Here is a 27177-nt window from a genome sequence, read left to right on the forward strand (position 1 = left end):
TCAAGTAGCTGGGAGGAAATGTGCCTATATGACTGTGAGAATGTCTACATATTTAGAATAGGATTTTACTCTGCTTTTAGGTTGGGGCTTCATAATAGCTTTAGCAACATATCTGATCATTTTGTTACTCAGTGCTTTTTCCCTGCCCCTAGAGCATTTAATTACCTCTAAAAATATATACAAGAAAGCATTCATGTCTTATACTGATTAGATGAACTGTTTCAGCTTTTGTGATTTGAGTAGGAGGGAATTCTATTTCCTCTGTCAGCACTTAAACATTTCTGGAAAATGCTGTAGTGCATTGACATCAGGCATTTTTAAAAAATTACTGATCTTTGAGAAAAAGTAAAGGACCCAGTGAGTTACAGAAATAGGTGCTGGACCATCCCTGTTCTCTGCATTAGAAAACTGTACTGCTAACACATAGAAATATCTGCTCACCTTGAACTGAAGTTATCCATGGGAAGCCGAATACATCCATCTGTCAATTGATCGATAGATAGATGTATTTGTCTCATTCTGTCACCCAGGCTGGAGTGCAGTGGTGCGATCTCGGCTCACTGCAACCTCTACCTCCCAGTTTCAAGTGATTCTCCCACCTCAGCCTGCCGCGTAGCTGGGACTACAGGTGTGTGCCACCACGCTCAGCTAACTTTTGTAATTTTGATAGAAACAGGTTTCATCACATTGGCCAAGCTGGTCTTGAACTCCTGACCTCAAGTGATCTGCCCGCCTCAGCCTCCCAAAGTGCTGAAATTACAGGCGTGAGCCACCGTGCCCAGCCTCCATATTGGATGATTGTACATTTGTATATGTTTTTCTTTGCTTGCTTTATTTTGATGAGTTTTTTTTTTTTTTTTTTACTCTTTAGTTGTTTATTTTTTTAAATTTTTTAAATTTTTTTTATTATTATACTTTAAGTTTTAGGGTACATGTGCATAACGTGCAGGTTTGTTACATATGTATACTTGTGCCATGTTGGTGTGCTGCACCCATCAACTCGTCAGCACCCATCAACTCGTCATTTACATCAGGTATAACTCCCAATGCAATCCCTCCCCCGCCCTTCCCCATGATAGGCCCCGGTGTGTGATGTTCCCCTTCCCAAGTCCAAGTGTTCTCATTGTTCAGTTCCCACCTATGAGTGAGAACATGTGGTGTTTGGTTTTGTGTCCTTGTGATAGTTTGCTAAGAATGATGGTTTCCAGCTGCATCCGTGTCCCTACAAAGGACACAAACTCATCCTTTTTTATGGCTGCATAGTATTCCATGGTGTATATGTGCCACATTTTCTTAATCCAGTCTGCCACTAATGGACATTTGGATTGATTCCAAGTCTTTGCTATTGTGAATAGTGCCACAATAAACATATGTGTGCATGTGTCTTTATAGCAGCATGATTTATAATCCTTTGGGTATATCCCCAGTAATGGGATGGCTGGGTCATGTGGTACATCTAGTTCTAGATCCTTGAGGAATCGCCATACTGTTTTCCATAATGGTTGAACTAGTTTACAATCCTACCAACAGTGTAAAAGTGTTCCTATTTCTCCACATCCTCTCCAGCACCTGTTGTTTCCTGACTTTTTAATGATTGCCATTCTAACTGGTGTGAGATGGTATCTCATTGTGGTTTTGATTTGCATTTCTCTGATGGCCAGCGATGATGAGCATTTTTTCATGTGTCTGTTGGCTGTATGAATGTCTTCTTTTGAGAAATGTCTGTTCATATCCTTTGCCCACTTTTTGATGGGGTTGTTTGTTTTTTTCTTGTAAATTTGTTTGAGTTATTTGTAGGTTCTGGATATTAGCCCTTTGTCAGATGAGTAGATTGCAAAAATTTTCTCCCGTTCTGTAGGTTGCCTGTTCACTCTGATGGTAGTTTCTTTTGCTGTGCAGAAGCTCTTTAGTTTAATGAGATCCCATTTGTCAATTTTGGCTTTTGCTGCTGTTGCTTTTGGTGTTTTAGACATGAAGTCTTTGCCCATGCCTATGTCCTGAATGGTACTATGTAGGTTTTCTTCTAGGGTTTTTATGGTATTAGGTCTAACATTTAAGTCTCTAATCCATCTTGAATTAATTTTCGTATAAGGAGTAAGGAAGGGATCCAGTTTCAGCTTTCTACTTATGGCTAGCCAATTTTCCCAGCACCATTTATTAAATAGGGAATCCTTTCCCCATTTCTTGTTTTTGTCAGGTTTGTCAAAGATCAGATGGCTGTAGATGTGTGGTATTATTTCTGAGGACTCTGTTCTGTTCCATTGGTCTATATCTCTGTTTTGGTACCAGTACCATGCTGTTTTGGTTACTGTAGCCTTGTAGTCTTCAAGTCAGTAGCAGAATTTTATTAGTGAAGTTTAGTAATCCCAGTTACTGAAATTTAAAATGTTTCACTAGTAAACTGAATTTAACGAATTCTCTTTGATAGACAATGTTGTGTTATTTTTACTTATTGGTGAAAACCTAGCTGGTGCAGATGAACAGGAATTGAACCTATTATCAGTAAAATTAGATTCGTTTTACAATTTGGCCATTTCTTTTAGCTTTATTATTTAATCTCATTTTTACAAGGTTTTGCGATATTATATTGGAAAAATAATATTGCTTTGAAAGTGTGAAGTATTTAGAATTTCTTGAATAAATATATAGTTTCCACTTTAGATGTTTGAGATTTAGAGGTGTACTTTTAGCTCCTTATTTTATAGATGAAGAAATTTAGACCCAGAGAGTTATATGCAGCACACAACTCATTTGTGACAAAGCAAGGTCTAGAAGTCAAATCATCTTCCATTTCAGGCTAGTGCACTTTTCACTGCACTTTACTGTGTTCTAATCAGTAAATAAAATTACATTAGAAGAGAGTTCTTTCAGAAATATGCAAACCAGTAAAATTTCAACAAATTAACATCCCTTTCAAGTTGTGTGTTGTTTTTTTCTGCAAAATGTAAGAGAAGTTGAAGTGTTTCCAACTCAGAATGGACTATAATATTTTTACTTAATTAAATATTATGTAAAGAGCCAGGCACGGTGGCTCATGCCTGTAATCCTAGCACTTTGGGAGGCTGAGGCGGGTGGATTGCCTGAGCTCAGGAGTTCAAGATCAGCCTGGGCAACACGGTGAAACCCCGTCTCTACTACAATACAAAAAATTAGCCGGCCGTGGTGGCATGTACCTGTAGTCCCAGCTAGTCGCAGGCTGAGGTGGGGGCGGGTGGATCACTTGAGCCTGGGGAAACAGAGGTTTCAGTGAACCAAGGCGCCATTGCACTCCAGCCTGGGAAACAGAGGGAGACCCTGTCTCAAAAAATAAAATAAATAAAAGTATCCTACTGGCCAACTCCTCCCCTACCTTCTAACCTTCAGCACTGAAGAACTGCTAAGTGGATTTGTCATGGCTACTGCTCCTAAAAAACCTACAGAATAAAAGGGGGAAAGGAGAAGAGCTGTAGTTTTATGTTAGGGAGGAAGCCTGAAAGGGTCATTTCCCAAAAGAAGTTTATCTTTTAGAGCTGGACTGGTCAGTACAGTAGCCACTAGTGTTGAAATGTAACTAGTCCTAACTGAGATGTGGTGTAAGTGTAAAGTGCACACTAGATTTTGAAGACTTACGGTGAAGAAAAAGTAAAATATTTCAATAACATTTATGTTGCTTACATGTTGAGTGATAATAGTTTGGATACATTAAATAAAGTAGATTATTAAAATTAAATTTACATGTTTCCTTTTAGTTTTTTATTTTGTGTGCCTGAAATTTTAAAGTTACATGTGTGGCTTGCTTATATATCTCACAGTATATTTCTATTAAACAACGCTGCTCTGGAACTAAGATTTCTGAGGTAACTGAGATGATACTTAGAGTTGAGCCAAAACCTGCTATTGTGGTATATTTTGGAGATGTGGGTTTCCATTAAGTATAGATTTTTTTGACTCCTAGTAAATTTTTATTGATTTGTCATCTGGTTCATAATGTACAATTCAGTAAAAGCCATTCAGAGAGAGGCTAAACATTGCAAGCCAAACCTTCTTACAGTGCAACTTGGTCTTGGAACTTAGAATGCTTACAGGAATGGATGGCTAGCATGTGCTTTACGTATGCCTTCTAAATATCATGTCCAGGCTTTTGGTGAGAGACTAGAGTACTAATATTCTGTATTGCTAATTCAGGGCTGCTCCATATGTTTTATAAACCGAATAGAGGTAGATTTAACATGAATATTGAGACATTTACCCAGTGTTTTTATCTGGATGAAAGAATAATGTACCTCTGGGTGCCTTGAGAGTACCTATAGGCAGTTAGGCTTTTTCTCAAGGAGCAATATTATGAACACTCAACTAAATCCCCATGATTTCATTGAATTCCCATAATACAGTTGTATAGTACTCATCGTATTCTGTTTTTTTTTTTTTTTTTTGAGACTGAGTCTCACTCTGTCACCCAGGCTGGAGTGCAGTGGTGCAATCTCAGCTCACTGCAACCTCTGCCTCCCAGGATCAAGCAGTTCTCCTGCTTCAGCTTCCCAAGTAGCTGGGACTATAGGCACACACCACCACGCCTGGCTAATTTTTGTATTTTTAGTAGAGACAGGGCTTCACCACATTGGCCAGGCCGTTCTTGAACTCCTGACCTCAGGTGATCCTCCCGCCTCGGCCTCCCAAGGTGCTGGGATTACAGGCGTGAACCACTGTGCCCGTCCTGTATTCTGTATTTTTATGTACATCCTCACTAAATAAGTTTCTTGAGAATAGTGAAGGATTTTTTATTCACCTTTTTTCCATTATGGTGTTTTGCATATGGCAAAATTCTAAAGTATTCTGAATTAAATTGAGCTAAACCAAACCTGGATGAAACTAAAGAAAATCGTTTCTCCCCTTTCTTATTAGAGGAGGCACTTTGTTACAACAGAGGATATATGTGGATAAGTGTACCCAGGAATATGTAAGAATGCTGAGATATCTAGAAATCTGATTCAGAATTAAACAAAGGCCAATGTGTTTTCTGGCTTCTAATTAAACACTTTTTTCATATCACAATAATATAAATATTTTAAAGTACTCCAGGCAGTTCTCCTTCAGTATTCCCAGTGATGTCATTAAGCCTAGTTACCCTGCAACAGCTGCAAGTTATTCCAAACATCTATACTGAATCTTTACACTCTACAAGCCCATTTGAAATCAACTCTGTCACCCCATTAACAGCTTCAGTAATTCTCTATTACTTTTCTAACCAAGAGTTGGGGAGAAATAAGTCTAGTGTATCAGAATGAAGAATCCTGAAAATTGCTTTTCAAAACTGATTCTCTGTGGTCACGAACATAATGTTTTTATTTACCCTTCCAGATTTTGGTACTTAAAAAGTTAGTTTCTTAAATATGTAAAAGTTAGATCATTTGATAAATGCTTAAAAAGAATTTCCCTTAAGTTTATTAAGTCTTATTTGGTAGTAAATATAAAAGACAAAACATTCCAGGTAAAAATTATTTCATACATTTTAAACAGTTTAAATAGAGTAAGTGTAGTCAACTCAAAACTCCACTGCCTTATTCCTCTGGGTCTTGCATATTTATTGGTGGAAATTTTTCTCTGCTATTTTTTTACATGTTATGTTGTGGGATAAGCACAGAATTATTGAACCTGTGACCTACATATTCCACAGCTTACTTCAATCCTTCTATTAGGCACCTGTCCAGAGTTGAAGAAACATCTCAGATCACAGCAGGTTCTCAAAGAATGTCATTTTGTTTAGCTTCATTTCAATATAACATTAATGAGAAAAAAAATCAGTACCCAGCTGGGGCTACTGTCTGTGTGGAGTTTTCATGGTTTCCCCACGTGTCTGCACAGGTTTTCTCCAGTTTCCTTCCACATCCTTGTAACTTTTGCTTCACAAACATTTATTGACTTAACCTACCATCACTACGACCGCCATCACTTACTGATTGTCCCAAAATTGCATAAATTATCTTACTTGTTTTTATTGGTCTTTATTAAATGTATGTATAGCTCACATTTATTTCAATATTTAATATTAGAAGTGCTCGGGGTCTTTATTTAGAAGTTTGGTGATGTTTTTGTAGCCAGAAATATGCTGTAGGAACACAACTCTTGTTTATATCAATTAGGCTATCGTAAAACTGGTTTCCTTTATGTCATTTCACTTAAAGAATTTATGAACAACGTGAGGAATGGTACTCAACTTTTGCTTATAAATAATTAACAGATGACATGAAAAGAGACCTCTTAGGAAGCAATTTTTACGAGCCTATTGAGCTGGGGGTTAACATTTTCAATAAGAAGCCATTCAATCAAATATAATCTTTTGCATTTAAACTCCCCATCATTATATTATATTACTAGAAGTCTAAAGACCAAACAATATGGTAGGAAGAATAAAGTGTTATGAATATAATTTCTGCTTATACTTTCAGAAAGAGGATTAAAAGTATTGACAACAAATGAAGTCAGAATAGCTTGATTAGTTTATTAAAAGTATCTCCTTAATGTTATAGTATATGCTAATTATTTGCTTTGCATATGTACTCATAGTAACATACATTTATGCATTAGCTGAGACATGTTCATTCTGTAAGTTTTGTACAAAACTGATGATCTTCAGTTATACAAGAACATTTAAAAATTTTACGTTTGAAATAGATAATTAAGCAATGCTGTGTGAAACTGAAAAATGAAAACTTTGATAAAAAAAGTATTTTCTAGTATAGGATAGTACATATATATAAGAATACTTTTTTGGGTATAATCTTAGTAACATCATTATGATGTTTGACCACTATGTTGCCCACTTACACATTCTTCTGTCCTATTAAGCAACAAACATTATTCTTACAGATATTTCTGTCTGTCATGCATATGAAATATGTAATACATATGAAATATTTGTATGTATTTATTGGAAGTAACCTTTAAGGCTAGTCTTTTTTTCATAATTTTAACTTTTATTTTAGATTCGGGGTAGATGTGCAGGTTTGTTACATTGGCATATTGTATGATCCTGAGGTTTGGGGTATGAATGATCCCATCACCCAGTAATGAGCATAGTACCCAACCAGTTAGTTTTTCAACCCTTGAGTAGACATTGCTCCAAAGGAAGATATACAAATGGCGAGTAGCATATAAAAATGCTCAATATCATTAGCCATTAGTAGAAATAAAAATTAAGAAATGTTTAAAATATTTAATGTTTTATTTGAAAAGAATAAATCAATTAAAATTTTAAGTAACATTTTTAATGGAAAATAGTGATATCTCCCCCAAAAAAATTAGTGAGAAGAGTAGCATTGTTTTACACTTTTGCAGGTTTTTAATATGTGATTTAATGGAAGATAACATGAGTCTTATATATGTCTCTGTATTCAGTCTGTTGCAATGTATTGTTTTAGTTGAAATATATGAAGAAAATCTACCCTCATGCAGGTAAGTAGTTGCAAAGGGAAGGAGTATTTTAATAGCCTTTTCAAATAATTGTGAATTATTCTGTTTTGATAATACATGAAAACTCAGCAAGTGGTAATTTCTTAAAAGATTAATTGCACTATAGAATCTAAAGCCATATCAGTGACACTTTTATCCTGTGTAACATTAAAAATCCATTCATCTGTCTTGCAGTTTGAATGGAACTTGTCCCCATGCGTGATTTTGTAACATCATTCACTGCTCATTTGGAAGATATTAGTTCACTAAGAGGCAGATCTTCCAAATAAGAACATATTTCATTATATAATATCAAAGAATAACATTCATTAGTATTACCATGAATCACATGAAGAAAAAAGTCATACTCATGGTAGTAGATACGTGGTTTCCAAAATTCGAATTTTCACTCAAAATCCCAAATTTTATCATTTGCAAATACTGTCAAGTGTTTTCTTTGAAATATCAGGCTTACTTCATTTTTAAAAAGTGCTTAATGGGTTACCCATGCCTGAATAACAATATTATTGGCCATTATTTCAAGTAAAAGTGATATTGAAACAAGTGGGTTGTTCAGCTTGCAAATCATTCACCCAAGTGCTTTTTCTTGAGATAGCCATTATGCTTCAGTAGGCAGCAAAACAGTTTTTTATGTTCTTGCCATTTCATCACAGAGAATGTTAATAATTTTTACTGCTTCAACAAGGATGTTCTAAATTGAAATTGGCTTTAAAATATTTTATTTGTTTACTCATTTGTTGGTTGATTCATCGTTACTGTATGTGGCAGTGAAGAATACAGTGACTACTAGACCAGTTTGGTGCCACTACATAGATTTATGCTAAGGCTTAGCAGTTTGGCTTTGCTTTTTCACCAACAGAGTAAATTTCAACAAAGTGCAAAAAGGCTTGAAAATAGTTTGACCTGAAAGAGTCTTAGAGATTCTTGCCTCCTTAGGGGAAAAAACTAGTTAAAAAGCTGTTATAATAGTCCTCCTGTAGCTAGTTTACATTATAAATCATTTGTGGATACCTACTATATGAAAGGTTGTAGTAGATCCTGGGGATTCAGCAATGAACAAAGCAGATGAAAATGTCTGCTGTTATGGAGCTCATTTATAAAGGGTAAAGATATATAATAGGGATTAGAGAGAAAAGTAAAGCAGAGAAAGGAAACAAGGTGAGTGTGTTTGGTGGGAATGCGTGTGTACAATTTAACTAAGGTGGCCCGGAAAGACCTCACTGAGAAATTGACATTTGAATGAAGAGCTGAAGTGGGGGCAGGTAAAGGTGTGTGCCTCTACAAAGGCCACAGCTGAGGCTGCCCTTCTTTATCCATCTCTTTTCATCCTTCCAACTTCCAGACCTTTTTTTCCTGCTGATAACTCATACCTTTTAAAGTTTAAACCAATTTAGTTTCTTCCAACTCTGCTCTCCACCACTTCCTTACCCCTAGCACATACACAGCACTTACAAAAACAAAAACTCACCCCTTTACAAAAGGTACAGGGATAGAGTGGAGGCTTTGAATACTTTTGCTTCAGTTATTTTTCCCCTGTCATCTTTTATATTAAAGGAAATAAAAAATAGGGATGTCTTCTTTTCCTGGTTGAACTGGTAGAGAATATCTATGGCAGTTAGTGCTAATGTTTATAAAAAGGAATAAACACAAGTGAGATCATGATGGAGAGAGACCAAATCAGTAGGGAACAAATTATAAAGAGATTTCATTTCTAGACTAAAGAGTTTGAATTGGTCATGTGTGCCTGTCATCCTTTATTTTATTCAGCAGTGGAACAGTGGCTCTCAACTATGTGGTTGAGGGAATAAACTTAAACAACAAATCTAAATTTCCTGTATCAGTTGCATTTAACTGTTGCATTTCCTCAAAGACTTCACTGTCCTCAAACTTTTTGGTCCCTTTAAAAAAAAAAAATTATTGAACACTTATAAGTGTTGAAATACTAACTTGTCTAATCTTTATAAACAATCGGTGCAATAGGTATTGTTACTGTCACTATTTTACTAATGAGAAAATGAGGACACAGAAAGATTAAGGAACTTGCTGTATATCCTACAGCTAGAAATTAGGTGATGGAAGCAGAATTTCTAGCTTGTCTAACTGCCAGACAAACCCAGGCAGTCTAGCTCCAGAGTCCGTCCTCTTAATCTCTGTCTGTGCCACTCTGGCCACTGTTTGTGAATGCAGAGTCCTGGAACTATCTGCATCAGAATCACCAGGGATACTGTTAAAAGTGAAAAATTCTGGCCCACCTCAAGATTTGCCATGTAATAAATTGTTTTCCAAGAGTTGAGGAATGTCGGTATTTATATTATAAAATCCTGCAGGTGATTCCGATATGTATCCTTTGGTAAGAGCTTCTGTTTTAGAAGGACCTACGACTGGCACTGTGTGTGCTTCTGATCCCAGCTTTCTGTGATTAAATGCTTTCTGAAAGATACATAGTTAGTACAGAACTTAATACTATTATACTATTCTATACTATTATACCCCAGTTTCACTTTTAAGTTGTTACCACCTGAAATTTAAATGAAATTCTTTTTAGCACAATATTTGACTAAACAATTTAAAAATTGTATTTCCTACAAATGCATTATACCTTAAAAATGCACTTTAAAACTGAATGGAGGTGAGGTGTGGTGACTCACACCTGTAATCCCAGCACTTTGGGAGGCTGAGGCAGGTGGATCACCTGAGGTCAGGAGTTTGAGACCAGCCTGGCCAACATAGTGAAACTCTGTCTCTACTAAAAATACAAAAATTAGCTGGGCGTGGTGGCGGGTGCATGTAATCCCAGCTACTCAGGAGGCTGAGGCAGGAGAATCACTTGAACCCAAGAGGTGGAGTTTGCAGTGAGCCGAGATTGCGCTACTACACTCCAGCCTGGGCGACAGAATGAGACTGTATAAAAAAACGAAGCAAAATGAAACACACACACACACACACACACACACACACACACACACACACGCACACAAACTGAATGGAAACTGATAACTTGCTATTCTATTTATGATTAAAGAAAACTACTAGGCTTTATAAAGTACACCCTATGTGATATGAAAAGTGAACTCTTCTAGATTGTGGAACAGCTTTATATAGTATCATACCTCCATCTTTAACTAGGATTGCAGCTGGCAATAAAGCTCAGCTTCTAATGCGAGCAAGTGTTGAGTTTGGCTATTTTGTTAACCCAAGATTCTGAGAGAAAATTTGTTCACTCAAGTACATAAAGCATATTATGGTTAAAATTTTTTATTCCACTTTGTAGTTTGCCTTGTTAAGACTAGTCTTTCCTAAAATGTGCTTTAGGGGCATTTTACAGTCCTCCGTATTTCTTTATGTGAAGCCAACATCAAAATTGCTTTGAAAAGGATCAAGATCTGGAGTGAAGGTTGGAGGCTCATGCAAGGAGAGAGATAACTTTAGAAATATAAGTTACATGAAACCCCTTTTTTTCTCCCCTTCCAGAAAGTTGTAGAATCATTGATATGAAATCATGAGTTGGCCAGTGTATTTCTTTGTGTTCCCTTCCCACCCTGCTGTGCTATCTACACAAACACAAGTGGCATTTGAGGTAACTTTAACTTTTTGCTTGAAGTGTTTCCTAATAACTTTTCTCAGAAAACTTGTTGACTCAATTTGCTGTAGCCATAGACCCTCCTACCTGACCCCTTGTGGTCTCTTTGGTAGCACACCTGTAGGAGGCAACGTAATCTTCAGGAAATTCACTTCCTACCAGTAGTCCTGAGTAAAGTGAATTTTCTAAAATGAAGTATCTTGTAAACGTTATATATGACAAACTCCCAAATGGTTAAACTCTTTATGCATTTGGTGTTTGATCTTTTTCCTTGAGAAGACTTTTTTTTGGATTGCTGCCCTGTTGGCACTCAATAAATTACAATTGCTAACAAGTTTCAGAGGCCCTAACTTATTTTCCTAAATCACGTACTTCCCAGTTTTTGAAAAGGCCCTCTATTATACCTAACAAAGTTTTGAACTTTGATTAACTCAAGTGTTTTTTTGTTTGTTTGTTTTTGTTTTTGTTTTTTTGAGACGGAGTTTCGCTCTGTTGCCCAGGCTGGAGTGCAGTGGCGCGATCTCTGCTCACTGCAAGCTCCGCCTCCTGGGTTCGTGCCATTCTCCTGCCTCAGCATCCCAAGTAGGTGGGACTACAGGTGCCTGTCACCACGCCCAGCTAATTTTTAAATATTTTTATTAGAGAAGGGGTTTCACCATGTTAGCCAGGGTGGTCTTGATCTCCTGACCTCGTGATCCACCTGCCTCGGCCTCCCAAAGTGCTGGGATTACAGGCGTGAGCCACCGCACCCAGCCAACTCCAAGTTATTGAATGAAGTAATATGAAGCACATGGTTGAAGACTTCCTGGTCCTATACCTGTCCAGAGCATGTAACCAACATTTTGTCTAAGAGGTTTCCCTAGGGAGATCAATCCTGACCTGGTTTAGAAACATTTTTCCTGAAACTCTCATCAAAAGAGAAGAATGATTTTGGATGCTACTATCCTGTCCTTAGGAAAGTATTTACAAGAAACCATTTTGACCAAGAAACTCAAAATTAATTCTGGTTTTTAAAAAGAGAGGCATATATCACTCTTAGATTGAACCTTATGAAATTACTGATATTTGACTCACAAAAATGACAATTTTTTATGGTCCAACCTAATACTTTTTGGTGTGAATAAAAGGGGAGGCACAGTTAATTGGGCAGTTTGCAGTGGACATCCTCCAGAGTTTGACATGAAAAGTGTATCTTAAATCAAAACTTGAATTTGTACTTATTAGGATTTCAAGCTCATTTTTCCTCGGTGACCTTGCCAGCATTATCAGATTTGTATTAAGTGTCAAAAGTTTCCTCTTGTCAAAGCATAAACCTTGGCTCATTCTTGGGCCATCTGTTGTACACTAATAGTTTTGATTTATTCTTCTGGCTGACATGCATACTAATGGTGCAGATGCAAGCTCTACGTTTCCTTTTATTGGTCTGTAGTTTTATTGCATACATTAATGGCACAAATACAGCATTCATGTTAGCTATTTATATTAATTCTAGTTTTCGGGTGAGTAATATACCTTGCTTATGTTTTTACTATGCTGAGAAGCCCTGTGTAGTAGACATTTTAATAGACTTTAAGTGATTACTTTCTACTTAATTTTACCACCCCTAATTTTGTTTTTTGCAATTTTTATTTTCAGGATATGTCACAATGTGTGTCTGTATATTTTCATGATTTCAAATTCCATTGCTTTAATGAATGAACACATTTGCTTTTTGATCAGGAATTACTATAACTGCTAGAAAACAACACTAGTGCAAAATGTAAATTTAGATAAATAACTCTGAAAGGCCTACTTCTAGTTGATGCTCTGGCTCTAATTTTTGAGGGTTAACATGCTCTTCAACTTCTTTGACAGCTTGAAAGATACCAAATAGAGTGATAGAAGAAAACAAAAGCTCTCTAGGACAGGGACATAGGTTAGAGAAAATTTAATACAATTTTTGAAATAAGGCTAGGTGCTATTTTTATTTTTGATCTGCTTCTAACAGTTTCGTATCTTGGAAAACCAATCCCATCTCTGGAAGCCAGTGGATATGGGCCAAATATAAAATGTTAAGAGGCTGTTGTTACTATTGGTCTGCTATGCAAAACTTTTTCCCTAATAGAGGTCTGTGTTGATCCGTGTAAAAGCTGCTCAGTGTCACAAGTGCAGCCTGAGTTTCCTTCATTTCTAGGGGAAATTATGATAGAAATGCATTCCTTTCTATTAAAGATAAAGGGCTGCAACCTTGAGCCAGAGTTTTCTAATACAGTAGAAGCCATCTTATCTATATAATGGGGACTAGTAGATGGTCTGTTAATAAACAGTACTGGTTAAAATTAGTTTTTAAAAAGATACATATCTTTATTTCATTTGATTATGTTAATATGCACTCATTGGCTAGTTTTGTATGCAGGGCCAATTTTCTTTTCTTTGAGTCCAGATCCACTCTTCAGAGTTGCATGTTGCCTTTCTTGCATAAACCGTACGCACAATTCAGCAACTATAATTTCCAGTATTGGTTACAGTTACTTTAAATTGGAATAAGAACTTAAAGGTACTTGTTAAGCAATCTGAGGGCAGACTATTACGATTTTTATGGTGGCTTTGCAAGGACAGAACATTTTAAAACTTATTTTTATCTTTTTGCTCTCTTTTCACACTATTAGTTTATGTAATATTTTATTACACAATTATACTGACTAATACAATTAATGAAAATAGTCTTGAAAAAAGATACAACTCAATAGTTGTGGATGTTTCCCTGTGCTAGGGGCACTAGTCAGTGAGTTTTATAGGGGGAATGGGAAGGGTCATTTAATCAGTTTGTATTCTACATGGCTATGTAGAATCAACATTTGATAACTCTCAATAGGGCCTGAATTCTATTGTGAGTTACCATAATTAACTTCAGCAGAGCAAAATGTGATCCTTTTCTTTTGATAAGCCAGTCTCCAATGCTTTTGTTTTCTTAAAAAGAGAAGAAATGTAACTTTGAATGCTGTGTTATGCACTCATATTTTGTTGGTTTCTAACAAATTGCTTGGAAGAGGGAATTGGGAGAACTGTATGAAAGTAGTATATTTTCTCATGTACACTATTGCATAACATTAGAAAACTGATGCTTTATTTTCATGGGGAAATGTTTTGGTGTTTCTCCCTGCCCCCTCCCCTCCATGTTTCTCTAACTTTTTCTGGGAATAAGAGTAACAATACATTGATCATAATATTTGTCCACATGATTTCATTCCAGAGGAAATCCTATGGTATCTAAGCCCTACGGAAAGGTTGATAAAGACATTTCAGGAGTCCATTCGAAGATGTCTTAAAATTAGTGACATAGTTTTGAGTGACAGTGCCAAAATATATTTCTTTCTATGGCAACATTCTTTTTCTACTATTCTTTTTATTTTTAAGTAGTTTCATTTTTGTCACAGTTGGGTTATTTTAAACGATTTAATTGAAGGGAAAGAAGTACAGATTTATCAAATTGTACCTCCGGGATTGAATTTCCTTCACTAGTTCCTTAATAAGTATTTAAGTAAAAGGGGGTGTGATATCAAGAAGACTAAATTATAAATATGGTTTCTATGCTGTTAAAAAATAACAATGCTGTTCTTGATTAACTATTATGGAGATTCCTCTTGACCAAATTCCTTTAGAACTGTTTCACAAATTTGTAATTTAACTAGTAATTTGGTTTAAGTTTAGGTTTGAGTGACAGAAAATACAAAATAATAGTGTCTTAGATAAATTAGAAGTTTATTTCTCTTTCATGTATACGTTTCAGAGATCTAATGATAGCTACTTAATCATCAGGATCCCTGTCTCCTTCTGTCTTCTTGCTCCATAATTCTCAACTTGCAGCTTCTGTCCCATGGAACAAAGATGGCTACTCCAGCTCTAGCAGTCATATCTGCCTTCTAGCTAGCAAGAAGGAGAAAGGGAAGGAGGAGGAAAGCCTTCCACCATTACCACCTTGAAGAAGTTGCCATTTCTTCTTACGGTCCGTTGACCAGACTGTGTAGCCTTATTTGGTTGCAAAGGAGGCTAGGAAATACAGTCTTTATTCTGGGTGGCATTGTGCCCAACTGAATATCACAAGTCCTGTTGCTATTTTAATATTATAGAAGGAGAGCATATATTGAGTTTAAAAAAATGGCTGTTTCTGCCACAATTCAGTGTTCCCAACAAAATAAAAACTTGGATTTATATTCTTTAAAAGAAAATATCCTCTGTGGCACAATGCTGAATACATGACAGGGTACTGTGCTGAGTAATTTTTTTAAATGAACAGTAAGAAGCCAGTAAATATTTATTGAGTGATTACAGCTCCTTTGTTTCTGAAAATGTGGCTCACAGTATTAATGATCTAAAAAAGAGTAAGATGAACACAGAGAAACTAATGATTCAGGATTCATTGTTGTGAGGTTCAAGAAACATTTATTTTGAGGAAGTGGAGGTAAATATTCAATGAAGTAACTACATTGTCCCAGATACATAGATAAGATAGATAAAATATATGTGATATATGATATATAGACACTTATTTTTATTACAAGATACGTACTGTTAGAGTTGGTAGTATACCAGCTTTGGTTCCCTGCAGTCTAATTTTTGGGCCTCTTGGTAAACAAGTACTTAAAACTGTTACTCCAGTTTGCAAACCTTTAATAATTAGAGACAAGGCAGGTTGACTTTAATTATTTGTATGCATGCAAGATGTGATTCTTCTTTTTCTTAAATCATACATGGTTTTTAGCTTTCTGCTGCAAAAGTAACTAGTTTGTTAAAAAGTTAGTGAAAAGAGAAAGTAGGAGACATTGTGTTCAGAAGATCGTGTTTAAAAACAACAATTAGTATGGCATCTATATCTTAGCAGGAAACTCAGAATTAAGTCTGAGCCCGACCTTAACCCATGACCAGTGGAATCTAAGTGTGTTTATTTTTACAATAGCCTTAATTTGGGGCTTGCAAGTTTTTTGGTTTGTTTTCACATTCAATTTAGAGACCCTGAAGCAGTATTTTAATGATAGGAATTAAGCTATGTATAACTTTCATGGCTTGAAGATCAGCAAATTCTGTTTTTTCTTGGTTATAATGTTATCTTACCCAGAAATGTGTGATCTTTGTGTCTAACAATGCACTTAAAAAAAAACAAAACAAAAAATTCCCTTGCTGCAATGCTGGAATTCTAACAGAACTTTACTCATCTTCTCTCTCCTCCCCGATTTTTAAAAACATGTTCTCTTGGAAACGTTGCCTTGAATTACACAAAATACAGGCAGTTACTGGAAATGTTTTCTACACAGTTCTCTTCATGTATATCAATTTCAATTTGTTTTTCACTTTTTAGATTTTTTTCTTAATTTTGCTGATAATCGCACTTCATAATCATATCAACTTTGAACTTTGAAGTTCTGTTGAATTTTTATTGCTCTCAGCTGTATCAGATCCTACTTTTGATAAGTTATTTCATATAGTAAGTTTGTTGCATGAATGGTGAAACAGTGAACACAGGAACAAGAAAAGAAAGCAAAATGGGTCAAACTTAGGTTGAGTTTTATCTCCAGTTTAACCATGCTCCCTTAAATGGAAATGCTAATATGCTTTTTTTTCTTTTTTCTGTGACAGTTCATATGTTTTTACTAGAAAGAAGAGGAGTTATTGAAAACAGTAGTTAATAAATTAGCCGGGCGTGGTGGCGGCGCCTGTAGTCCCAGCTACTCGGGAGGCTGAGGCAGGAGAATGGCGTAAACCCGGGAGGCGGAGCTTGCAGTGAGCCGAGATCGCGCCACTGCACTCCAGCCTGGGCGACAGAGCGAGACTCCGCCTCAAAAAAAAAAAAAAAAAAAAAGAAAACAGTAGTTAATATCAAAGTCATAAGCCATCTATAATCAGCCTTAGAATGCCTACAGATGTATATACATTTTCGAAACACTTATACTCTGCCTTTTCTGAAGCCAAACTTCTCTTGGCTCATTCTTACTTTTAGTACTTGTGTGCTGGAAATTAGAAACCTCAGATGCCCTACACAATGTAGGACTATACAATTGTGCTAGGCATGTATTTGTAATTTTTTAACTCTTTGTTCTGCCCGCCTTGGCCTCCCAAAGTGCTGGGATTACAGGGGTGAGCCACCGCACCCAGCCACTATGCTTTTTAAGGGCAAAAACTGTACATCTTCTTTAGCATGCACCTGTCACTTGCAAATAAATGTCAAATGCTCTGGTCACTTCAAAGGGAGAAGAGGAGGCTAAGCAGGCAAGGCTCTAGGGCTTGGCCCTGCTTCAGTCAGAATCTTTCTTCTACATGTTGATAGTTCCTTCCTTCTACAAGTAGAAAATTCCCGGGATAAGAATTTTGATGGGAAAAACAGTTTATTGCCTTTAAAAAAAAAGTTTGAAAATGTTGTTTAGTGGATAGATACTTTCAGTATCTTGTGACATTATCTAGTCTAGCCCCCATCATTTTGCAGGACTGGAAACTGAAACACAGAAAGGATAGATAGTCTTGTCCAGATGATACAGCTATTTAGTGGCAGAATTAGAATTAAAATCCCTTGTCTTGACTGCTTGATCAGTATTCTTTATAGTATGCTACAGCATATGTGTTATAGAAACCTAAGAGTTTTCCAAGATCACTGCATAGTGCCTGACAATGGTAGACACTCTGTAAATGTGTATTACATTAATGAATGAATGATTCTAAGATGGTGTGTAATTATGTCTAAGCCAACTTCAAATAAAAACTATAATTTTTCATCATCTCAATGAAATATTGGCCTCTTGGAAACCCTGAATTTGACCTGTTCTAGGACTAAGCCAGTTGTTATATATAACAGATTGTTCTTTGTTAATTTTAGGATCACCTGCTGTTACCAGCTACCACCCATAACAAGACCACAAGACCAAAAATGTCAATTGTGTTACCAGCAATAAACATAAATGGTAAGTTGAAATTCTGGTTTATGAACAACATGAGATTTCTTTGTTTAACCAAGATTCTCTTCATTAGTTCAAAGACATTTAAAATGTTCAGTTAAATGAGTATATATCCATACATTATTTCTGAAACATTTCTCCACTGTTTTCACAAAAATATTATTTTTAAAATCCATTATTCTTTTTTTAAAAATTACTACATCCCTAAAAGAAAAAGTATCTCTCTTTTACTTACAGAATTGGAAAAGCTAGCATCTTGACTCCTCTACAGACTTGCATCTGGGACCTTTCTAGTCATAAATGTAGTGTAAGAAGCCACTGCTGTGTTCTGACAGTGAATTTGTAAATCAGATTTTTGGAACTCAAAGCAGTTTCCTGTGTTACCTAAATGTTGATATCATCCTAGACCTTGCCACAGAAGCCTGGCTTATTTATGTTTAGTTGATAATACTGACGAGTTTGATATTGATAGTATTACTGTTGTATTTTGTTCTATTACTAGCACTGGACATTAAGCAAAATACAAATAATAATATAATGCACAGATGTTAAGGCATAGTGTACCAGCTTATAGTTTAGAAGGAAAAAAAGACAAGCCCAAAAATCACTGTACTCCAAAGAGAAAGTCACATAAGTAATATGTGAGGTACTAAGAAATCTAGTGAAGCAGATATTACTTCCAGCTTGATTCTTCATGGAGAAGAGAAATAACTCACTCCCATTACCAGCTATGGATTATAAATGAGCACAGTGTGTGTTATTGACTCATTGCTTTCTCTGACACATCATATTAAAAATCAGAGAGTTGGCCATCTTTTTCAAGTTCGTGTATCTCACATAATGGAGGTACTAGTACGTTTTCTGTCTGGTAGCAAAAACCTCATAGTATATGAAGAAGACGAAAACGAAAAGCCCTTTGAGCTAACCTGCAGTTGAACCAGTTCCCATTTTGATTGATAAATAATAATTAAACCTTCAAATACAATTATAAAACAAAACACTAGAATTTTGGGGAGATTCCAGATAAGTTTCAATAAAATTTAGTCTTTAGGGGAAAAGTAATATTCATCGTACATTTTAAGACCATAGAGGACTATAGAATTTCATGAGCTGTATATAGACAGCTTATTAGAAATGCTTAGGAAGTAACTTTATAGACATAAACATAAATGGGTTTTTTGTTAAAGCATAAAAAATTACAATATTTACTTAGCCCTACAAAGACATTCAGAACAAGTTTAAGAAAAATGATAACATTGAGAAGAACATCTCTTTCTTCAATAAAGACATACCTCTCAAGTTACTCATGGAATAATTGTATTACTACCTGAAGAAGAATATATTCCAAAATGCATTTTATTACATTCCAAAGAATGTATTTAGGAAGTCTCACTTATTCTCAACCTGTAGGTACCTAAGTTTCTCTGCCTAAACTATAATAGACTAAAGGGTCAGCTTATGCTCAGAAAGGCTGTTTTCTGAGTTTTATCAAGGCAGAATTCACTGAATTTTGTTCTTCTGATATTGGGTTCTTATGCAAGAGAATTCCTGGTCTTATTTTATAACAGTGAGCTATCTATTTATATTAAGCCAAAACCAACAAGATGCTGTTTGACTATGTTTATCTTGGCAAGGTGACTGATTTTTGAAGAGGAGCCTTTCATGGATTTGGAAAATCTAGTCATTTGAGGAACATTGTCTTTTTAATCTGTTTCAGACTCCTTGTAAATAGTCTTTTTTAAAAAAAACTTCCCTTTTTAGGATAAGCTCCTATTAAAAAATTAAGATTCAAATTCAGGAAATATTGATTGAATATATACCATGTTTCAAGTACTTTGCTACATCCTCAGCCTTTTCTCTGAACAGTCTCTTTACTTCTTAAATTAGAGCCTGATTTTTTCCCCTTCCTCATGTACCTCAAAGTCTGCAGCAGGGTCGATGGTATCCTTGCTTCCCACTACAACTTTCAAATTATTTCTCCTTCTTTCTCCTTCAGTCCCCTTAACATCTTGCAAATCTGTCACATCACACTTTACTCCTCTTACCCTTATTTGTTGCTGTCATCTACTCCACTGACGACTCTTCCACTGCCTCTGTCATCCTGCTGTCTAACTTCAGCATCCGCATAGAGGAGTCATTAGTACTCTAGCCTTTTTGGATCCAGTCATCTTTTATTCTGCGCCACCTCAGCCTCCCATCCACATGGTCATAATCTAGACCTTATCATCGTCAATAGCAGCACTCCCTTTGAAATCTCCTTTTCAGGCATCCCACTCTTGACTGTTACTTACTCTCTTACTTTAAAACTCACACTCCAACTACTCTCTTACCTCACAAGTCTAAAGTCCTTTGACCCTGCCACTTCTTTTCTGTGCCCATCACATCCTTAATGGCCATACATTCCTCCTTACCCAGCTTAAATTCCATGGTCCTGTACTGTCACCACTCTCTTGTGAACACCCCTTACTTCCTGGCTCCTTTCTTCTTAGGTTCCACTTTCTTGGAAAAACTGCTCTCTAGGTAAACCCGGCTCTCCTCTCTATGCCTGGTCTCAAGCAGCTGAAAATTGCTAGAAAGTATCGTTCAGTGAGAACAAGTAGATTCACTTCAAATTTATGACCATTAATTTCAAAAGGATATTTAATATTGCCAGTCATTGCTAGTAAATTCACTTTCCCTCTCTGAAAAAAAGAATTTCTCACCTCCTGTTGTCGAAACTCCAACATCCTCTCTCCCCACCCCATCAGCTGATGAACTCACCAAATACTACACTGAGAAAACAGATGTCATCATGCAAGAGCTACGTCATGTTTCCACTACCACCGGCCCAGCTGCATCTACACCCACAAACTCTGCCTTCCCTCTTGTTGCACTGAAAGAAAAGTCTCTTCCATTGGGTTCTAAATCCCTGCTTTGCTACTTGCTAGATATGTATCATTGGGCAAGTTAATTAACTTTTCTGTACCTCAGCTTCCTCATCTGTAAAATAAGATATTAGTAATACCTTCTTCTAAGAGTTGATGTGAAATGAATAAAAAAGCTTTAAATAGTGCCTATTTTAGGGTTAGCTGCTGTTTTACTGCAATAATCATCATTGCCATTGTCCTTAAAACATCATCGCCAACTTCTAAGGTAATTTCTTCCTTTTGGACCCTGACTCCTAGCACCTCTCACAATACTCAAAGACTTTACTCTGCATTTATACCATTCCTCTTTTATACAGTTCCTTCTTCTCTACTGGGTCATTCCCATCAGCATACAAATGTCCTTTTTTTTTTTCCTCAAGGGAGGGACTCCCTCTGTTTCCCAGGCTGAGGTACAGCAGCATGACCCATGGCTCACTCCAGCCTCCACCTCCTGGACTCAAGCAATTGTCCCACCTCAGCCTCCCGAGTAGCTCCTGAACACAAGCACATTCCACTCCCAGCTAATTTTTAAATTATTTGTAGAGACAGAGTCTCCCTGTGTTGCCCAGGCTGGTCTTGAACTCCTAGAGTCAAGTGATCCTCCTGCCTCAGCCTCCCAAGGTGCTAGGATTACAGACATGAGCCACTGCACGCAGCCCAAAATGTCTTAATATTACTGTTACCTCTGGTATAGGGAGACTTCTTTGACTTCACATTGTATTTCTCTGTTACCCTTTAGAGCAGAACTATCAAAAGACTCACTCACACTCACTGCTTCTACTTCCTTACCTCCGATTTTGTCTTCTTTTCACCCTTACCAAGCTTTTGCCATTTCACTCCATAAAATGCCATTGCCCTTCCACTCCACTGAAATGCTCTTGCAAAGGGAAGTCAATGACAAATATCTCGCCAAGTCAAAGGTCATGTCTCTGTTGTCATCTTACTTGACCTCTTACATAGCTAATAGTTAGCTGCGTAAAATACCATTAGTATTTATATAGGGAATCCTTTCCCCATTTCTTGTTTTTGTCAGGTTTGTCAAAGATCAGATGGTTGTAGGTAAAATACTGTTAGTATTTTACACAGCTAACTATTCCCTCTTTTTTTTAGTCCACCCAATTCTTATTTTTTTTTCTTTTTTTTATTATTATACTTTAAGTTCTAGGGTATATGTGCACAACGTGCAGGTTTGTTACATATGTATGCATGTACCATGTTGGTGTGCTGTACCCATTAACTCATCATTTACATTAGGTATATCTCCTAATGCTATCCCTTCCCCTCCTCCCATCCCACGACAAGCCCCAGTGTGTGATATTCCCCTTCCTGTGTCCAAGTGTTCTCATTGTTCAATTCCCGCCTATGAGTGAGAACATGCGGTGTTTGCTTTTCTGTTCTTGCAATAGTTTGCTGAGAATGATGGTTTCCAGCTGCATCCATGTCCCTGCAAAGGACATGAACTCATCCTTTTTTATGGCTGCATAGTATTCCATCGTATATATGTGCCACATTTTTTTAATGCAGTCTGTCATTGATGGACATTTGGGTTGGTTCCAAGTCTTTGCTATTGTGAATAGTGCTGCAATAAACATATATGTGCATGTGATTTTATAGCAGCACAATTTATAATCCTTTGGGTATATACCCAGTAATGGGATGGCTGGGTCAAATGGTATTTCTAGTTCTAGATCCTTGAGGAATTGCCACACTATCTTCCACAATGGTTGAACTAGTTTACAGTCCCAACAGTGTAAAAGTGTTCCTGTTTCTCCACATCCTCTCCAGCACCTGTTGTTTCCTGACTTTTTAATGATCGCCATTCTAACTGGTGTGAGATGGTCTCTCATTGTGGTTTTGATTTGCATTTCTCTGATGGCGAGTGATGATGAGCATTTTGTCATGTGTCTGTTGGCTGCGTAAATGTCTTCTTTTGAGAAGTGTCTGTTCATATCCTATGCCCACTTTTTGATGGAGTTGATTTTTTCTTGTAAATTTATTTAAGTTCTTTGTAGATTCTGGATATTATCCCTTTGTCAGATGGGTAGATTGTAAAAAATTTCTCCCGTTCTGTAGGTTGCCTGTTCACTCTGATGGTAGTTTCTTTTGCTGTGCAGAAGCTCTTTAGTTTAATTAGATCCCATTTGTCAATTTTGGCTTTTGTTGCCATTGCTTTTGGTGTTTTACACATGAAGTCCTTGCCCATGCCTGTGTCCTGAGTGGTATTGCCTAGGTTTTCTTTTAGGGTTTTTATGGTTTTAGGTCTAACATTTAAGTCTCTAATCCACCTTGAATTAATTTTTGTATAAGGTGTAAGGAAGGGATCCAGTTTCAGCTTTCTACGTAGGGCTAGCCAGCTTTCCCAGCACCATTTATTAAATAGGGAATCCTTTCCCCATTTCTTGTTTTTGTCAGGTTTGTCAAAGATCAGTTGGATATAGATATGTGGTATCATTTCTGAGGACTCTGTTCTGTTGCATTGGTCACTATCTCTGTTTTGGCACCAGTACCATGCTGTTTTGGTTACTGTAGCCTTGTAGTAGTTTGAAGTCAGGTAGTGTGATGCCTCCAGCTTTGTTCTTTTGGCTTAGGGTTGACTTGGCAATGCAGGCTCTTTTTTGGTTCCATATGAACTTTAAAGTAGTTTTTTCTAATTCTGTGAAGAAAGTCATTGGTAGTTGATGGGGATGGCATTGAATCTATAAATTACCTTGGGCAGTATGGCCATTTTCACAATATTGATTTTTCCTATCCATGGGCATGGAATGTTCTTCCATTTGTTTGTGTCCTCTTTTATTTCGTTGAGCAGTGGTTTATAGTTCTTCTTGAAGAGGTCCTTCACATCCCTTGTAAGTTGGATTCCTAGGTATTTTATTTTCTTTGAAGCAATTGTGAATGGGAGTTCACTCATGATTTGGCTCTCTGTCTGTTATTGGTGTATAGGAATGCTTGTGATTTTTGCACATTGATTTTGTGTCCTGAGAATTTGCTGAAGTTGCTTATCAGCTCAAGGAGATTTTGGGCTGAGACAATGGAGTTTTCTAAATATATGATCATGTCATCTGCAAACAGGGACAATTTGACTTCCTCTTTTCCTAATTGAATACCCTTTATTTCTTTCTCTTGCCGGATTGCCCTGGCCAGAACTTTCAACAGTATGTTGAATAGGAGTGGTGAGAGAGGGCATCCCTGTCTTGTGCCAGTTTTTAAGGGGAATGCTTCCAGTTTTTGCCCATTCAGTATGATATTGGCTGTGGGTTTGTCATAAATAGCTCTTATTATTTTGAAATATGTCCCATCAGTACCTAATTTATTGAGAGCTTTTAGCATGAAGGGGTGTTGAATTTTGTCAAAGGCCTTTTCTGCAGCTTTTGAGATAATCATGTGGTTTTTGTCTTTGGTTCTGCTTATATGCTGGATTATGTTTATTGATTTGCATATGTTGAACCAGCCATGCATCCCAGGGATGAAGCCCACTTGATCATGGTGAATAAGCTTTTGGATGTGCTGCTGGAGTCGGTTTGCCAGTATTTTATGGAGGATTTTTGCATTGATGTTCATCAGGGATATTGTTTTTGTTTTTATTTTTATTTTTATTTTTTTGAGACAGAGTCTTGCTGTGTTGCCCAGGTTGGAGTGCAGTGGCACGATCTTGGCTCACTACAAGCTCCGCCTCCCAAGTTCACGCCATTCTCCTGCCTCAGCCTCCCGAGTAGCTGGGACTAGAGGTGCCCGCCACCATGTCCAGCTAATTTTTGTATTTTTAGTAGAGACGGGATTTCACCATGTTAGCCAGGATGGTTTAGATCTCCAGACCTTGTGATCCGCCCGCCTTGGCCTCCCAAAATGCTGGCATTACAGGTGTGAGCCACCGCGTCCAGCCTTTATACACAATTTTTAACAATTTTGCTCATGAAACAAAGTTAATATACATTGAACCATCAGAAAATAAAGGTGTCAGGTGTGGATTTTCCACTTGCATCATCAGGTCAACACTCAAAAGGTTTTAGATTTTGGAGGAATTTGCATTTCAGATTTTTGGATTAGGGATACTCAACTTTTATTCTCTTTATTTTTTTGTAGATAATGCCTCAAGAAAGTAATTCATACCATTTACACAACCACTATATAGCAGAGCCAAGATTTACATACATTGTATAAAATATCTTCCAATTAATTAAATTGTTAATTCAATATTAAAGACAGATGTGCAAGGATTGAAAATATTTGGGACTCTAAAATTTAAAATAGGTTTTATACCACTTCATTCCTACACTATAAGGTTGTACAGATTCATTGGGAACAGTATAACATAATAAAGTCATTTGAATTTGATAGGTATGTTTGTTGAATAAAAGAATTTAAGTAAGGTAAATGTTATTTGGTGATTACTTTGTGACCACTTGAAAATATTTTACTAGTTTAATAATATTTTATGTGATTAATAATAGTTGGCAAGCACAGATTAGTCTAATCTTTGCAAGCGTAATTAAAACATATCCTAGGCTACCTTTCTACCACATTGAGATTTGGAGTTCAGAGTGAACTGAAATTATTAGCCGCCTTTTCAGCAATCGTTCTATAAATAAAACTGTGCAAAAAGTTGTCCTATAGGAAACTATAATTCTATAGGATTCTTCAAGACCCAGAGATAAATTTCTTTGGCTTATTAAACTTATGGATTTGACAAATTATATTATAATTATATAATGTATAATCTGAAGAGTTTAAGTTATATAGGCACAAAAAGTTTGAATACCTATTTATTGAAAGAGCAGAGACATTGTGAGGATATCCCTAATAAGAGAGTTGTTCATTCTGAGCATATAAGGGTTTGAGAAAGTTGAATAAAATACATTTTCTGTCATTTCTGAGTGTAAAAGTTACATATAACTTGGAAACAAAAATGAGTTGTGGATGATCCCTCTCACTGACTCAAGTGGAGCTTGTAAAATTTTGGAGAGGGTGGGAAAGGACAGAAAGTGAAGACAGAAATTCAGATTTTATTGAGCAACTGGTTTATGTAATACGCTGGATGGGGATATTTGTAAGATGAATTTGATTTTCCAATTTGAGCACGGTAAAGTACGTTTCCAGGTCAATGTCTGTTCTTAAACTGTAATGTATTATGATTATACTTTGTGGTTTTGAGCCATGGAAAAAAGTTTCAGAAATCGCTAAAGAGAGTAGGATATGGGTGTGAAATTAATGCCATTTAGAAATCACCAGTCACATCATCTGTGTTCTCCATATCAGTTTTATTTTTGTAATTTGTTGTTTTTTACTTTGCATTCTGTTTATTATTTAAATTCCTTTGTTTCATAAGACAGTTGAAAACAGGTTAGTGAAGCTGCAAGAAAAAGTCTTTCTTTGTCTGAGGAAGTTGTCACACAGGAGATTATTGAAATAAAAATACAATGCTAGGTATGCTTTTGAAAAGGCATTTTTAAAAAATGATTGCATGGTTGGTGGAACAGTGGATGATGGATTAAAAGCTACTGATTTTTTTTTTAAAGGATTTTGGAAGTTCTACTAGTAGTTACTGTAAGCTAACATTTCCTGCTTTTAAATTATTTCTACTTATGTTGTAGTAAAACTACTCATTTCCTTTCTGCACTCGTGATAAGTAATTGAACAAGATAGAGCATAGAAGAGGGGTTTTTTGGTTTGATTTTTTTAGTGATAGATATATTTGTTTTTTTAATGGTAGATAAATTGTGTAGATGTCTTTCAAAAGGGAATGAATTCTATGAACAAGCCATCAGCAGATATGTTTCGTAATTTGACCAACATGTTCCTTGATTTGTTTTTACTGTTTCCGTTCCCTTCTGTGTGCCTTGTACCTGTTCTTGTGGTACATGTGTAATAAAAATAACTGTTTATACCCATTACTTGAATTAAGGGCCCACGTAGATGAACAAATGACTACCAGGCTAAACTGTAATTGTATTTAATCTCAAAGTAATTTCCATACATATGAAGAAAATCTAGAACAGCTGAATAACAATGGTGGCAAATGCTAGTGCCAGCACACGCCACACATTTTTAGTTGGAGAGGTCGTAGCAGAAGGGCAGGATGCAAACCAACCAAATAAATGTGATGGTTTTAAAAATAAAAGAATGTTCATATAACTGCTTTTGATGATCACAGTTTTCTGGACACGGCTATCCCAAGGCAAATATATTTGGAAACTGTCCTATTAATTCTGCTCAAGCAGCCTGGTTGCCTAAGCAGGTTGAGAGTTTTTCCTTTTACTCTTCTCAATTTATTTCTCCTTAAAGGCCTGCAGGTTGTCTATTAAAAAAAAAAAAAGTATTATCT

The 27177-nt window shown here is 36.4% G+C and overlaps 1 protein-coding gene across 4 annotated transcripts in view; it reads left to right on the forward strand.

Moving 5' to 3' along the window:
* Window positions 1-27177, forward strand: part of ATF6 (activating transcription factor 6) — a 200166-nt gene that overhangs the window by 128340 nt on the left and 44649 nt on the right. For all 4 annotated transcript variants that reach the window (XM_003892980.4, XM_009185668.4, XM_021926202.2 and 1 more), the window contains one exon: window positions 17874-17958. In XM_003892980.4, the coding sequence (XP_003893029.1) occupies window positions 17874-17958 (85 nt within the window). The remainder of the gene's footprint in view (window positions 1-17873; window positions 17959-27177) is intronic.

This window comes from Papio anubis, chromosome 1 (genome assembly GCF_008728515.1).
Source record: "Papio anubis isolate 15944 chromosome 1, Panubis1.0, whole genome shotgun sequence".
In the NCBI taxonomy this organism is placed as follows: Eukaryota; Metazoa; Chordata; class Mammalia; order Primates; family Cercopithecidae; genus Papio; species Papio anubis.